The 17,600-nt window shown below is 40.9% G+C and overlaps 1 protein-coding gene across 3 annotated transcripts in view; it reads left to right on the plus strand.

The window, feature by feature from the left end:
- ntn4 (netrin 4) overlaps window positions 1-17,600 on the plus strand; it is an 82,736-nt gene that overhangs the window by 28,712 nt on the left and 36,424 nt on the right. For 2 of the 3 annotated variants that reach the window (XM_062066415.1, XM_062066416.1), the window contains one exon: window positions 327-862. In XM_062066415.1, coding sequence (XP_061922399.1) covers window positions 327-862 — 536 coding nt within the window. Of the gene's footprint in view, window positions 215-326; window positions 863-17,600 lie in introns of all 3 variants that reach the window. The other variant, XM_062066417.1, reaches the window with a different exon arrangement.

Consider the following 17,600-nt stretch of genomic DNA (forward strand, 5'->3'; position numbering starts at 1 on the left):
ATGAGCAGAGTGTGTTTCCTCCCCCGCGACCTCGCCACCCTCAGACTGTTATATAATCCAACACCAGCCCCTGAGGGGCTTTGCGGAGCATCTGGAAGGCGTCTAAACGCCGCTCGTCCTGGCCCGAGCTGCCAAACTTGATCTGTGTCACAGTCTGAGGCCGGCAGGTGCACAATGGCGCCATTATCCCTTTTGCATAACGCTTCCGACGGAGGTAAACCTCTTGACTTGTTCACATGCACGCGCTGTGGCGGCCTCAATTCTCCAGAGTCAGCTGGCAACACCTTCTTGTCTTTACTAACTGTTTTTTTTTTTGTGTCCCTCAGAGGTGTTCCGTGCGGGCGTGGCTCCCCGCTGCGAGAGCCGGGCCTGCAACCCTCGCATGGGCAACCTGGCCCTGGGCCGCCGCGTCCTGACCCAAACCGCGTGCGGCAACAACGGCACCGAGCCCTACTGCGCCCACGCCGACCCGGGTCTGGCGTGCGGCGCCGCCAAGTGCGGCAAGTGCAACGCCGCCCTCCCGCACCTGGCCCACCTGGCCGCCGCCATGTCCGACTCGTCCTTCCGCCACCCCGACACCTGGTGGCAGTCGGCCGAGGGCGTGGAGTCGGAGACGGTGCAGCTGGACCTGGAGGCGGAGTTCTACTTCACGCACCTCATCGTGGTGTTCCGCTCGGCGCGGCCCGCCGCCATGACGCTGGAGCGCTCGCAGGACTTCGGGCGGACGTGGCGGATGCTGCAGTACTACGCCGCTAACTGCAGCGCCGCCTACGGGCTCGCAGAGGGCAAGGCGGGCTCTGGGAGGGACGGCGCCACGTGCACGTCCAAATACTCCAAGGCGTACCCGTGCACTCGGGGAGAGGTGAGACATCACACATGACCCTTAGCGCAAACATTAGCGTGTTTCTCTCCTTCCTGTCGGTCGTTTTTTCTTAACAATGATCTGGCAGCAGCCAGCATCGTCTCTCATAGCCATGAAAAACTATCAAATAAGACAGGAACTGTGCAGTCGGTCTTTAGAGTTTTAACGCATTTGACGGCAGGTACGGCGTGAGAGTCTGTTGAAAGAAAAAGTGTTTCTCGCCTTCCTGTCGGTCGTTTTTTCTTATTAATGATCTGGCAGCAGCCAGCGTTGTCTCTCATAGCCATGAAAAACTATCAAATAAGACAGGAACTGTGCAGTCGGTCTTTAGAGTTTTGACAGCAGGTACGGCGCGAGAGTCTGTTGCCTTCCTGTCGGTCGTTTTTTCTTAATAATGATCCGGCAGCAGCCAGCGTCGTCTCTCATAGCCATGAAAAACTATCAAATAAGACAGGAACTGTACAGTCGGTCTTTAGAGTTTTGACGGCATGTACGGCGTGAGAGTCTGTTGAAAGAAAAAGTGTTTCTCGCCTTCCTGTCGGTCGTTTTTTCTTAACAATGATCCGGCAGCAGCCAGCGTCATCTTTCATAGCCATGAAAAACTATCAAATAAGACAGGAACTGTGCAGTCGGTCTTTAGAGTTTTGACAGCAGGTACGGCGCGAGAGTCTGTTGCCTTCCTGTCGGTCGTTTTTTCTTAATAATGATCTGGCAGCAGCCAGCGTCGTCTCCCATAGCCATGAAAAACTATCAAATAAGACAGGAACTGTACAGTCGGTCTTTAGAGTTTTGACGGCAGGTACGGCGTGAGAGTCTGTTGAAAGAAAAAGTGTTTCTCGCCTTCCTGTCGGTCGTTTTTTCTTAATAATGATCTGGCAGCAGCCAGCGTCGTCTCTCATAGCCATGAAAAACTATCAAATAAGACAGGAACTGTACAGTCGGTCTTTAGAGTTCTGACGGCATGTACGGCGTGAGAGTCTGTTGAAAGAAAAAGTGTTTCTCGCCTTCCTGTCGGTCGTTTTTTCTTAACAATGATCCGGCAGCAGCCAGCGTCATCTTTCATAGCCATGAAAAACTATCAAATAAGACAGGAACTGTGCAGTCGGTCTTTAGAGTTTTGACGGCAGGTACGGCGCGAGAGTCTGTTGAAGTAAAAAGTGTTCCTCGCCTTCCTGTCGGTCGTTTTTTCTTAATAATGATCTGGCAGCAGCCAGCGTCGTCTCTCATAGCCATGAAAAACTATCAAATAAGACAGGAACTGTGCAGTCGGTCTTTAGAGTTTTGACGGCAGGTACGGCGCGAGAGTCTGTTGAAAGAAAAAGTGTTCCTCGCCTTCCTGTCGGTCGTTTTTTATTAATAATGATCTGGCAGCAGCCAGCGTCATCTCTCATAGCCATGAAAAACTATCAAATAAGACAGGAACTGTGCAGTCGGTCTTTAGAGTTTTGACGGCAGGTACGGCGCGAGAGTCCGTTGAAGTAAAAAGTGTTTCTCGCCTTCCTGTCGGTCGTTTTTTCTTATTAATGATCTGGCAGCAGCCAGCGTCGTCTCTCATAGCCATGAAAAACTATCAAATAAGACAGGAACTGTGCAGTCGGTCTTTAGAGTTTTGACAGCAGGTACGGCGCGAGAGTCTGTTGCCTTCCTGTCGGTCGTTTTTTCTTAATAATGATCCGGCAGCAGCCAGCGTCGTCTCTCATAGCCATGAAAAACTATCAAATAAGACAGGAACTGTACAGTCGGTCTTCAGAGTTTTGACGGCATGTACGGCGTGAGAGTCTGTTGAAAGAAAAAGTGTTTCTCGCCTTCCTGTCGGTCGTTTTTTCTTAACAATGATCCGGCAGCAGCCAGCGTCATCTTTCATAGCCATGAAAAACTATCAAATAAGACAGGAACTGTGCAGTCGGTCTTTAGAGTTTTGACGGCAGGTACGGCGCGAGAGTCTGTTGAAGTAAAAAGTGTTCCTCGCCTTCCTGTCGGTCGTTTTTTCTTAATAATGATCTGGCAGCAGCCAGCGTCGTCTCTCATAGCCATGAAAAACTATCAAATAAGACAGGAACTGTGCAGTCGGTCTTTAGAGTTTTGACGGCAGGTACGGCGCGAGAGTCTGTTGAAAGAAAAAGTGTTCCTCGCCTTCCTGTCGGTCGTTTTTTATTAATAATGATCTGGCAGCAGCCAGCGTCATCTCTCATAGCCATGAAAAACTATCAAATAAGACAGGAACTGTGCAGTCGGTCTTTAGAGTTTTGACGGCAGGTACGGCGCGAGAGTCCGTTGAAGTAAAAAGTGTTTCTCGCCTTCCTGTCGGTCGTTTTTTCTTAATAATGATCTGGCAGCAGCCAGCGTCATCTCTCATAGCCATGAAAAACTATCAAATTAGACAGGAACTGTGCAGTCGGTCTTTAGAGTTTTGACAGCAGGTACGGCGCGAGAGTCTGTTGCCTTCCTGTCGGTCGTTTTTTCTTAATAATGATCTGGCAGCAGCCAGCGTCGTCTCTCATAGCCATGAAAAACTATCAAATAAGACAGGAACTGTACAGTCGGTCTTTAGAGTTTTGACGGCATGTACGGCGTGAGAGTCTGTTGAAAGAAAAAGTGTTTCTCGCCTTCCTGTCGGTCGTTTTTTCTTAACAATGATCCGGCAGCAGCCAGCGTCATCTTTCATAGCCATGAAAAACTATCAAATAAGACAGGAACTGTGCAGTCGGTCTTTAGAGTTGTGACGGCAGGTACAGCGCGAGAGTTTGTTGAAAGAAAAAGTGTTTCTCGCCTTCCTTTTGGTCGTTTTTTTTTTATAATGATCTGGCAGCAGCCAGCGTCATCTTCCATAGCCATGAAAAACTATCAAATAAGACAGGAACTGTGCAGTCGGTCTTTAGAGTTTGGACGGCAGGTACGGCGCGAGAGTCTGTTGAAATAAGTGTTTCTCGCCTTCCTGTCGGTCGTTTTTTCTTAATAATGATCTGGCAGCTGCCAGCGTCATCTCTCATAGCCATGAAAAACTATCAAATAAGACAGGAACTGTGCAGTCTGTATGTAGAGTTTTGACGGCAGGTACAGCGCGAGAGTCTGTTGAAAGAAAAAGTGTTTCCCGCCTTCCTGTCGGTCGTTTTTTCTTAATAATGATCTGGCAGCAGCCAGCGTCGTCTCTCACAGCCATGAAAAACTATCAAATTATTCTTGTTTTTACCAGCTGATCCATCTTAAATGTCCTTTCTGGCAAAAAAAAAAACCCAACCCTGTCTGCACCTTTATCCAGATCTGCACCAACACCTACTAGCAGGGGTGTCCAAAGTTTTTCCACTAAGGGGCCGCACACTGAAAAATGAAAGCATGCGGGGGCCATTTTTGATATCTTTCATTCTCAAAACCAAAACAATATAGAGCACATTGTCACCCTGAGGGCTTCCCATCATTTTGGTGAATGATAAAGGGCCCAAAAGGGTTTCAGTCATTAAAGTGTTAAAAATAAGTCATGTTATTATTTATTAATTTTTAACACGCGTTAGAAAATGGATGTATGGATGGAACACTTAAATATCTGTAGAACAACCTCAGATCTATCCGTTTCAATATGTTTTCTTTATTTTTTATGTTCTCTGCCTGTTTTGTCAAAACCCTCTTTATTTAATTGGATACCAAATGCAATATTTCCCCCTCAAAAATGTTCAAAGTGGAATATTTATCGTGCAACAATTTGAGCCCAAAATAGAAAAAAATAAATCATAAAAATGATTCATTTTAGTTCATTATTAGTTTTTGATCAATGTAGAAAAAAATCATCAGGTCTGGAGGTTCCAAAAGTCTCTCACTCATAAAAGGGTTAATTATAAGTCCTATATCTATATATATATATATATTTATTTTTTTCATCGCTTAAGTCTCTCCATCAGGGGTGCTCTACTGAGGGCCACACACTTAAAAATGAAAGCATGCAGGGGCCATTCTGATATCTTTCATTTTCAAAACCAAAACAATAAAAAGGGCTTCCCATAATTTTGGTGAATGTTAAAGGTCCCGGGGGCCCAAAAGGGTCTCAGTCATGAAAGTGTTACAAATAAGTCATGTTATTATTTATTCATTTTTTACGTTAGAAAATGGATGGAACACTTAAATATCTGTAGAACAACCTCAGATCTATCCGTTTCATTAAGTTGTCTTTATTTTTATGTTCTCTGCCCGTTTTTCCAAAACCCTCTTTTTATTTAATTGGATACAAAATGCAATATTTCCCCCTCAAAAATGTTCAAAGTGTAATATTTATCGTGCAACAATTCAAGCCTTAATTAGAAAAATTATTCATAAAAACGTTGCTTTTAGTTCATTATTAGTTTTTGATCAATGACAAACAAATCATCAGGTCTGGAGGTTCCAAAGTGCCCTCACTTATAAAAGTGTTAAAAATAAGTCATATATATATATATATATATATATATATATATATATATATATATATATATATATATATATATATATATATATATATATATATATATATATATATATATATATATATATATATATATATATGTGTGTATATATATATATATATATATATATATATATATATATATATATATATATATATATATATATATATATATATATATATATATATATATATATATATATATATATATATATATATATATCCATCCATCCATCCATCCATTTTCTACCGCTTGTCCCTTTTATAAAAAAAAAATTATATATTTTTTTTATTTATTTTATTTTTTATTTTATTATCATCGCTTAAATCTCTTGATCATGGGGTTCCCCAAACTGAGGGCCCCAGAATGACAAATCAAAAGATGCGGGAGCCATTTTGGTAGTTTTAACCCTTAAAACCAAATTTTTTTAAAGAACTAGAACATTCCATGCTAACGTTAGCATTCACCAAGTACCAAAGGTGTATGCCTACAAAGTTAGCTTTAAACAAAAAAAAAAAAAAGCTAGCATGCTAATATTAACATGCTAGCGGGTGTCATTTGTCAAGTAACAAAATATTTGACTCTGAGCAATACATGTAAAATTAGCACAAAAAAAGCTAGCATGCTATAATTTAAACTATTGTGCCGTGGGTTGTTAAAAATGTTGCACATGATAACAATTTGAAATTTTTTGCGCAATGACAATTTTAAAGGGAAAAACTGCCGAAATGTCAGCTTTGTGTTATTAGTTTCATTGCAACATGTTCTTGTTACATTCCACCTGTGTTCCACTTTTTAATGTTTTTTTTGGTTATATTATTTATGCATTTGTAAATAAACCCCAGCAAAAGTCAGCTAAAAATTGAGCCAATGGGAGTCGCTCTATTCCACCGATACGGCACTAAATATTATTACCACAAACCGTCCCCGGGGCCGCACTTTGGACACCCCTGTACTAGACTTAGCTGCAAGCCATGAAAACATACCTTACACAAAAAAACCCTCTTTCAAGCTGGTATCCATTATTGATGACCTCAGCGCCCTTTAAAGTCTATTAAATCTTTCATATCGCAGGAGAAAGGTTGGCCTTTCTTTGTAGGCGGGGCTTAATCGAAGTTGTAATGATGTCATGAAATGCTCCATAAATCATTAACTGGAACAAATGTTTGTAGTCGGTCACGCAACATGCTAGGGTTACTACACTGTGTGTGTGTGTGTGTGTGTGTGTGTGTGTGTGTGTGTGTGTGTGTGCGTGTGTGTGCATGAGTGAGTGTTTAACAGGCGTGCTTGAAACACTCCATTGATGTTTAATGGAAGCAGTGTGGAGGCGTGTTGCATGGGACCTCCTGCTGTGCGTGTTCATTTGTAATACCACTTTTCTGTGCAGCTCTGGGGGTCACGGGGCCTTTCCAAGCTGACTTACTGGGCAATGGACGGGGTACACCCTCCAGCCCATCACAGGTTAGATCAGGGGTATGTACAGTATATACAGTATGTACAGTACAGGCCAAACGTTTGGACACACCTTCTCATTCCCAACACACCTGATGGCCCCAACCCCATTGATCAAGCAAGACGTTCCACTGATCAACCCTGATAAGGCACACCTGTGAAGTGACAACCATTTCAGGTGACTACCTCTTGAAGCTCATGGAGAGAATGCCAAGAGTGTGCAAAGCAGTAATCAGAGCAAAGGGTAGCTATTTTGAAGAAACTAGAATGTAAAACATGTTTTCAGTCGTTTCACCTTTTTTTGTTAAGTACATAACTCCACGTGTGTTCATTCATAGTTTTGATGTGACAATCTACAATGTAAATAGTCATGAAAATAAAGAAAACACATTAAAATGAGAAGGTGTGTCCAAACTTTTGGCCTGTGTATATATATATATATATATATATATATATATATATATATATATATATATATATATATATATATATATATATATATAAATCCCTCATGAAACAGGCCTGTAGAGATGAAATAGTCTTGTGATTTTTTTCCCCACACATACATATATATATATATATATATATATATATATATATATATATATATATATATATATATATACATATATATATAAGTGCTTCTTCATGCATGGGTCAGGTGATCTTTTATTAGTTTTAGCTCCTAAACAAGTCAGCCACCTGCGTCTGCAGCGACCTTTAGCCCTTTAACCTCTCCGCTCGTGACGCACAGGTCAAGAGGTCAAGTGGCGTTCTGACAGCCGCACGCGTTTGTCTGCCGCGAATGAGTGTTGTTTTTTATTTTTTTCTAAGTATGCCACGTATTTCACCTTGTGTGACTGACTAGGCAGCAGTCACAGATTGCTAGACAAAAGCTGCGCCATGATAAATAACACAATTACACCCTAGGGCGGCTTTATGAAAAGTCAGCAAAATTGCTAACATTTCTCTCATTTTGGGAATTTTTACCATTTTCTACATTTTGTCCTGTTTTTGCCTTTTTTCTTCCCGGGTCACCTGTGAGTCATCCTGGGGGAATTTTTGAAATTTTTCTAATTTTGGCTCTTCCTGGGCCTTGTGGAATTCACACCCAGGGAGGGAATTTTAACCATTTTTGGCAGTTTTCCACATTTGGCCTGTTTTTGCCGTTTTTCTTCCCGGGTCACCTGTGAGTCATCCTGGGGGTATTTTTGACATTTTTCTAATTTTGGCTCTTTCTGGGCCTTGTGGAATTCACACCAAGGGAGGGAATTTGAACCATTTTCAGCAATTTTCCACATTTTGGCCTGTTTTTGCCTTTTTTCTTCCCATGTCACCTGTGAGTCATCCTGGGATGGTAATATTTTTAAACTTCTCATTTTGGCTCTTCCCGGGACTTGTGGAACTCACTCCCGAGAAGGTCATTTTGAATTTTTTTTTATCATTTTGGCCTTTTTTGAGCTCCATGGGGCCCCTGCGAATCATTTCCTGGGGTGGAATTCTGACAATTTTTGGCATTTTTCCACATTTTGGCCTGTTTTTGCCGTTTTTCTTCCCGGGTCACCTGTGAGTCATCCTGGGGGTATTTTTGACATTTTTCTAAATTTGGCTCTTCCTGTGCCTTGTGGAATTCACACCAAGGGAGGGAATTTTAATAATTTTCAGCATTTTTCCACAATTTGGCCTGTTTTTTGCCTTTTTTCTTCCCGGGTCACCTGTGAGTCATCCTGGGATGGTAATATTTTTAAACTCTTCTCATTTTGGCTCTTCCTGGGACTTGTGGAACTAACACCCAGGGAGGGAATTTTAACCATTTTCAGCATTTTTCCACATTTTAGCCTGTTTTTGCCTTTTTTCTTCCCGGGTCACCTGTGAGTCATCCTGGGGGGTAATATTTTTAAGTTCTTCTCATTTTGGCTCTTCCCGGGACTTGTGGAACTCACTCCCGGGGAGGGAATTTTGAAAATGTTTCACATTTTGGCCTTTTCTGAGCTCCATGGGGCCCCTGCAAATCATTTCCTGGGGCAGAATTTTGACCATTTTTGGCATTTTTCAACATTTTGGCCTATTTTTGACCTTTTTCACTCACATTTCGGCTCTCTAGAAGTCACACCCGGGGAGGGATTTTTGACATTTTTCTCATTTTGGCGCTTCCTGGGATTTGTGGGAGTCACAAGGGAAGAGGGAGGGAATTTTGACCATTTTCGGTATTTTCTACATTTTGGCCTGTTTTTTGCCTTTTTCTTCCCGGCTCCCCTGGGGGTTATTTTTGAAATTTTTCTTATTTTGGCTCTTCCCGGGGAGGGAATTTCAACCATTTTCGGCATTTTTCTACATCTTGACCTATTTTAGGCTTGGGCAAGAATGTTGACCTTTTGGCCTGTTTAGGCCTTCCCTACCCGGGTCATTTTTTTGACCTTTTTTTTAAACTTGTGGAACTCACTCCCGGGGAGGGAATTTTGATCATTTGCAGGGTTTTTCCACATTTTGACCTGTTTTAGGCTTGGGCGAGAATGTTGACCTTTTGGCCTGTTTTAGGCCCTCCCTACCCGGGTCATTTTTTTTAACCTTTTTTTTTTAAAATAGCCCCCACATACTTTGACTTTTAAAACTTTGAACACCCCTAAGTTATTACTCATATATTTTTAACTTTTTCTCATTGAATCACGTCTTTTGGCTCTTTTTTTCCTACATTTTCACTGTTTTTTTCGGACCATTTGTTGCATGCCAACAAAACTCAAGCTGCGGGCCGCAAATGGCCCCCAGGCCGCACCTTGGACACGCCGATACAAGGGGTCTTTCTCGACGCAAATGACGGTCACGTAAGACGTTTCTGGGATGTGATGAAGTGAGAGCTGTGATGGATGGACGGACGAGGGGGAGGGGGGAAGGGGCTGCTCTCAGCTTTCTAACATGAGAACATGAAAGCACGCCATCCATGAGTGGCTTTTCATGTCCTGTATAGCGTGTGTGTGTGTGTGTGTGTGTGTGTGTGTGTGTGTGTGTGTGTGTGTGTGTGTGTGTGTGTGTGTGTGTGTGTGTGTGTGTGTGTGTGTGTGTGTGTGTGTGTGTGTATTTATGAGGTCAACCATGATGGAAGAATGTGAGTGTTGACCTCCTGAGGGAAGGCAGGTCCATATAAACACTTAGTCAGCTTTCCATGCGTCTGCCTGGAAGGAAGTGGAATAGCCCAGATGCCCCCCTTGCCCCCCCTACCCCCGTCACTGCCCATTGTGCCTGTTTACCATCTTACAGTGACAATCTATTTTTGAATGGCGAAAATGTGGAAAAATCCCAAAAATTGTTAAAATTCCCTCCTCGGGAGTAAGTTCCACAAGTCCCAGGAAGAGCCAAAATGAGAAAAATTTCAAAAATACCCCCTGGAAGACTCACAGGTGACCCGGGAAGAAAAAAGCCAAAAACAGGCCAAAATGTGGAAAAATGCCAAAAATGGTCAAAATTCCGCCCCATGGAGGTCAGAAAAGACCAAAATGTGAAAATGTTTCAAAATTCCCTCCCCGGGAGTGAGTTCCATAAGTCCCGGGAAGAGCCAAAATGAGAAAAATTTAAAAATATTACCCCCCAGGATGACTCACAGGTGACCCGGGAAGAAAAAGGCAAAAAACAGACTAAAATGTGGAAAAATGCCGAAAATGGTTAAAATTCCCTCCCCGGGAGTGAGTTCCACAAGTCCCGGGTAGAGGCAAAATGAGAAGAATTCAAAAATATCACCCCCCAGGATGACTCACAGGTGACCCGGAAGAAAAAAGGCAAAAACAGGCTAAAATGTTGAAAAATGCCGAAGATGGTTTAATCCATTTTTGAATGGCGAAAACACAAATTATGCAAAAAAAAAATCTAAGTGAATTGTTGCTTGAAGTAATTAAAGCCTTAAATATGTAAAATATTCATAACACCATTGATTTTAATTCATTATTATATTTTGAGCAATGACAGTTTAAAAAAATAAAGAAATACAATTATTGGGGATCTAAAAGGCCCCAACTCATAAAAGTGTTAAAAAAAATTGTCATACATCTGTTATTCTTTTTACTTTCGACACTTGAGTCCAAATCTAAATCCGTCAATTATAAGTTTTAATTACATATATTTTTTAATTATTTGTTTGTTTTTTATATGGCAAACACACAAAATAAACAGTATTTTCTCCAAAACATAATTCAAAGTGGAATATTTAATGTTAAGAAATTGGAGCCCTAAATATGGCAATAATTTATAACACCACCGATTTTAATTAATTATTATTTCTTGAGCAATGACAGTTAAAAAAAGAAAAAAAACAAAACAATTCTTGGTAGTCCAAAAGGGCCCAACTCGTAAAAGTGTTAAAACATGGTCATAAATTTGTTTTTCTTTTTACTTTCGAGTCGAAATCTAAATCCGGCAATTATTAGTTTTAGTTATTATTATTTTTTATTATTTGTTTGTTTTATGCCCTTTTTGTTAGAGAAAATGTTATTTGTTTATATGGCAAACACACAAAATATGCAATATTTTCCCAAGACATCATTCAAAGTGGAATATTTAATGTTAAGTAATTGTAGCCTTAGATATGTCAATAATTCACCAAATTATTATTTTTTTGAAAAAATGACAGTTTAAAAAAAATAAAGAAATACAATTCTAGGGAATTCAAAAGGGCCCAATTCATAAAAGCATAAAAAATGGTCATAAATGTGTTATTCTTTTTACTTTCGACACTTGAGTCCAAATCTAAATCTGTCAATTATAAGTTTTAATTATTTTTTAAATTTTTATTTCTTTGTTTTATACCCTTTTTGTTAGAGAAAACTTAATTTTTTATATGGCAAACACACAAAATAAACAATATTTTCCCCAAAACATAATTCAAAGTGGAATATTTAATGTTAAGAAATTGGAGCCTTAAATATGGCAATAATTTATAACACCACCGATTTTAATTCATTATTATTTTCTAAACAATGGCAGTTAAAAAAAGAAAAAAAACAAAACAATTCTTGGTAGTCCAAAATGGCCCAACTCGCAAAAGTGTTAAAACATGGTCAGAAATTTGTTTTTCTTTTTACTTTCGAGTCGAAATCTAAATCCGGCAATTATTAGTTTTAGTTATTATTATTTTTTATTATTTGTTTGTTTTATGCCCTTTTTGTTAGAGAAAATTGTATTTGTTTATATGGCAAACACACAAAATATGCAATATTTTCCCAAGACATCATTCAAAGTGGAATATTTAATGTTAAGTAATTGTAGCCTTAAATATGTCAATAATTAACTTCTTTTTTTTTTTCTTTTTTTTTTTTTTGAGCAATGACAGTTTACAAAGAATAAAGAAATACAATTATTGGGAATTCCAAAGGGCCCAACTTATAAAAGCGTTAAAAAAAAAATGGTCATAAATGTGTTACTCTTTTGACTTTCGAGTCCAAATCTAAATCCGTCAAAAATAAGTTTTAATTTTAATTATATATATTTTTTTGTGTACCCTTTTTGTTAGAGAAAATTTTATTTTTTATACGGCAAACACAAAATATGCAATATTTTCCCCGAGACATAATTCAAAGTGTAATATTTAATGTCAAGTAATTGGAGCCTTGAATACGTCAATAATTCACAACATTTTGGTTTATTATTATTTTTTGAGCAATAACTTTAAAGAAATCAGAGTCAACATGGCAACTTTTTCTTGTAGTACCCACACTCTTTTACTACGAAGCCACGCTGTTGTAACACGTGGCTTGGCATTGTCTTGCTGAAATAAGCAGGGGCGTCAATAATAACGTTGCTTGTAAGGCAACATATGTTGCTCCAAAACCTGTATGTACCTTTCAGCATTAATGGTGCCTTCACAGATGTGTAAGTTACCCATGTCTTGGGCACTAATACACCCCCATACCATCACACATGCTGGCTTTTACACTGTGCGCCTAGAACAATCCGGATGGTTCTTTTCCTCTTTGGTCCGGAGGACACGACGTCCACAGTTTCCAAAAACAATTTGAAATGTGGACTCGTCAGACCACAGAACACTTTCCCACTTTGCATCAGTCCATCTTAGATGAGGCGTTTCTGGGTGTTGTTGATAAATGGCTTTGGCTTTGCATAGTAGAGTTTTAACTTGCACTTACAGATGTAGCGACCAACTGTAGTTACTGACAGTGGTTTTCTGAAGTGTTCCTGAGCCCATGTGGTGATATCCTTTACACACTGATGTCGGTTTTTGATGCAGTACCGCCTGAGGGATCGAAGGTCCGTAATATCATGGCTTACGTGCAGTGATTTCTCCAGGTTCTCTGAACTTTTTGATGATATTACGGACCGTAGATGGTGAAATCCCTAAATTCCTTGCAATAGCTGGTTGAGAAATGTTGTTCTTAAACAATTTGCTCAGGCATTTGTTGACAAAGTGGTGACCCTCGCCCCCGTCCTTGTTTGTGAACGACTGAGCATTTCATGGAAACTGCTTTCACACCCAATCATGGCACCCACCTGTTCCCAATCAGCCCGTTCACCTGTGGGATGTTCCAAATAAGTGTTTGATGGGCATTCCTCAACTTTCTCAGTCTTTTTTGCCACTTGTGCCAGCTTTTTTGAAACATGTTGCAGGCATCTAATTCCAAAGGAGCTAATGTTTTCAAAAAACAACACAAGTTTACCAGTTTGAACGTTAAATATCTTGTCTTTGCAGTCTATTCAATTGAATATAAGTTGAAAAGGTTTTGCAAATCATTGTATTTTGTTTTTATTTACCATTTACACAACGTGACAACTTCACTGCTTTTGGGGTTTGTAAACATACCTCGATGTGAAGACCTTTGTTGGGGGAGAAGGATGATCTTTTAGCTGCTTTACTTAGTCAGCTTTCCATGGTCTGCCTGGAAGGAAGTGGAATAGCCCAGACGCCCCCCCCCTGCACCCCCCTGCACCCCCTGCCCCCCACCAGTGCCCATTGTGCCTGTTTACCAGGTTACAGTATGCTTTGATGGAATTAAAGACTTTGACTTGGTTCTTGCAGGCCCGGAACCGGGCAGAGGAAAGATTAGGAGCTGCAGACAGTGAAATAGGGACGCCTAGTTCGGGACTTTTCTCACCCTGGGTGCTAATGATTGATACGCTGAGACGGTGCAAAGGTTGCGCGGGTTAGGCGCGCGCGCGCACGCACACGCGTGTCGGGCCCGCGTGGTAAACACACAGATAGAAGCGCGTGGAATGTTCTCGTCGGCGGAGGAATGTGTTGTTGCCCCGGAATGGCCGCGCTGTCGCAGACCCCTTTGTGGCGCCCTGAGTTATGTCAGACTGTCCCCCGTCTTTGTCTGTCCGTGTTCTCCCTTCTCCTCGTCCCATTCGTCGCCTTCCCCTTCATCGCGCTGCGCCACAATGGCGGGACCCTGCGACCTCTTTGCAACGACCAGGAAATTAATAGCGCTCCTCCCATCACATTTTTTTGGGGCCGGCCAATGAGGGGGGGGGGGGCAACACGCACACATTGATGACACTTCTCTTGCCTCCCGGCAGCGGCGGTAACCGGGGAGATGGCAGCCCCATAAAAGAGGATCTTCAATTTTAAAGGACCCCCAGGACCCCGGTAGTCACGCGGTGATGTAGTCAATGACGACGGGACGCGTCGCAAGTTTAGAACGCCCAAAACAAACCTCAATATTTCAAAAGTCTTACCTAGAATCACACGGTCATTGGTATATAATCATCCCAAAGTCCTGCTTTTTAATGTTCAAACTGACTGGTGGTCCTCAAACGCATCGCTTATTTTGGTACCCTTCAATAGCTTGGCACCGAAACAAAAAAAGTGGTACAAAAAGAGTGTGGTACCATACATGACGCAGATATTGGTACCATTCAAATTGTTGGTAACTCAACAGTGGGGTTCCCAATAGTGGCTATTTTGGTGGCCTTAAAATGGTGGCACAACACAAACCAGCCACTTAAGGGTGCCGAAAAGTGGTACAAAACAGAATGTGACACGATACATGGCACAGATGATGATGATACCGACATTGGCACCCTTCAAATTGTTGGTAATTCAACAGTAGGGTACCAGAAAGTGTCTATTTTGGTACCCTTCAGTATCTTCACAAAAGGGTGCTGAAAAGTGGTACAAAACCGAATGTGACACGATACATGACACAGATGATGATGATACTGACATTGGTACCCTTCAAATTGTTGGTAATTCAACAGTAGGGTACCAGAAAGTGTCTATTTTGATACCCTTCAATGTTTCCACAAAAAGGTGTCTATTTTGGGACCCTTCAATATCTTCACAAAAGGGTGCTGAAAAATGGTACAAAACAGAATGTGACACGATACATGACACAGATGATGATGATACCGACATTGGTACCCTTCAAATTGTTGGTAATTCAACAGTAGAGTACCAGAAAGTGTCTATTTTGGTCCCCTTCAATATCTTTACAAAAGGGTGCTGAAGAGTGGTACAAAACAGAATGTGGCACGATACATGACACAGATGATGATGATACCAACATGGGTACCCTTCAAATTGTTAGTAATTCAACAGTAATGTACCAGAAAGTGTCTATTTTGGTACCCTTCAGTATCTTCACAAAAGGGTGCCTCTTTAGGTACCCTTCAATATCTTCACAAAAGGGTGCTGAAAAGTGGTACAAAACAGAATGTGACACGATACATGGCACAGATGATGATGATACCGACATTGGTACCTTTCAAATTGTTGGTGATTCAACAGTAGGGTACCAGAAAGTGTCTATTTTGGTACCCTTCAGTATCTTCACAAAAGGGTGCCTCTTTAGGTACCCTGCAATATCTTCACAAAAGGGTGCCGAAAAGTGGTACAAAACCGAATGTGACACGATACATGGCACAGATGATGATGATACCGACATTGGCACCCTTCAAATTGTTGGTAATTCAACAGTAGGGTACCAGAAAGTGTCTATTTTGGTACCCTTCAATATCTTCACAAAAGGGTGCCGAAAAGTAGTACAAAACAGAATGTGACACGATACATGACACAGATGATGATGATACCGACATTGGTACCCTTCAAATTGTTAGTAATTCAACAGTAGGGTACCAGAAAGTGTCTATTTTGGTACCCTTCAGTATCTTTACAAAATGGTGCCTATTATGGTCCCCTTCAATATCTTCACAAAAGGGTGCTGTAAAGTGGTACAAGACAGAATGTGACATGATACATGACACAGATGATGATGATACCGACATTGGTACCCTTCAAATTGTTAGTAATTCAACAGTAGGGTACCAGAAAGTGTCTATTTTGGTACCCTTCAGTATCTTTACAAAATGGTGCCTATTATGGTCCCCTTCAATATCTTCACAAAAGGGTGCTGTAAAGTGGTACAAAACCGAATGTGACACGATACATGACACAGATGATGATGATACTGACATTGGTACCCTTCAAATTGTTGGTAATTCAACAGTAGGGTACCAGAAAGTGTCTATTTTGATACCCTTCAATGTTTTCACAAAAAGGTGTCTATTTTAGAACCCTTCAATATCTTCACAAAAGGGTGCTGAAAAATGGTACAAAACAGAATGTGACACGATACATGACACAGATGACGATACCGACATGGGTACCCTTCAAATTGTTGGTAATTCAACAGTAGGGTACCAGAAAGTGTCTATTTTGGTCCCCTTCAATATCTTCACAAAAGGGTGCTGAAAAGTGGTACAAAACAGAATGTGACACGATACATGACACAGATGACGATACCAACATTGGCACTCTTCAAATTGTTAGTAATTCAACAGTAGGGTACCAGAAAGTGTCTATTTTGGTACCCTTCAGTATCTTCACAAAAGGGTGCCTCTTTAGGTACCCTGCAATATCTTCCCAAAGGGTGCTGAAAAGTGGTACAAAACAGAATGTGACACGATACATGACACAGATGACGATACCGACATTGTACCTTTCAAATTGTTGGTAATTCAACAGTAGGGTACCAGAAAGTGTCTATTTTGCTACCCTGCAATATCTTCACAAAAGGGTGCCGAAAAGTGGTACAAAACAGAATGTGACACGATACATGACACAGATGACGATACCAACATTGGCACTCTTCAAATTGTTGGTAATTCAACAGTAGGGTACCAGAAAGAGTCTATTTTGGTACCCTTCAATATCTTCACAAAAGGGTGGCTCTTTAGGTACCCTGCAATATCTTCACAAAAGGGTGCTGAAAAATGGTACAAAACAGAATGTGACACGGTACATGACACAGATGATGATGATACCGACATTGGTACCCTTCAAATTGTTGGTAATTCAACAGTAGAGTACCAGAAAGTGTCTATTTTGGTCCCCTTCAATATCTTTACAAAAGGGTGCTGAAGAGTGGTACAAAACAGAATGTGACACGATACATGACACAGATGAAGATACCAACATTGGTACCCTTCAAATTGTTGGTAATTCAACAGTAGGGTACCAGCAAATATGTATTTTGGTCCCCTTCAATATCTTCACAAAAGGGTGCTGAAAAGTGGTACAAAACAGAATGTGACACGATACATGACACAGATGATGATGATACTGACATGGGTACCCTTGAAATTGTTAGTAATTCAACAGTAGGGTACCAGAAAGTGTCTATTTTGGTACCCTTCAGTATCTTCACAAAAGGGTGCCTCTTTAGGTACCCTGCGATATCTTCACAAAAGGGTGCTGAAAAGTGGTACAAAACCGGATGTGACACGATACATGACACAGATGACGATACCGACATTGGCACCCTTCAAATTGTTGGTAATTCAACAATAGGGTACCAGAAAGTGTCTATTTTGGTACCCCGCAATATCTTCACAAAAGGGTGCTGAAAAGGGGTACAAAA

Source organism: Entelurus aequoreus, linkage group LG12 (assembly GCF_033978785.1).
Source record: "Entelurus aequoreus isolate RoL-2023_Sb linkage group LG12, RoL_Eaeq_v1.1, whole genome shotgun sequence".
In the NCBI taxonomy this organism is placed as follows: Eukaryota; Metazoa; Chordata; class Actinopteri; order Syngnathiformes; family Syngnathidae; genus Entelurus; species Entelurus aequoreus.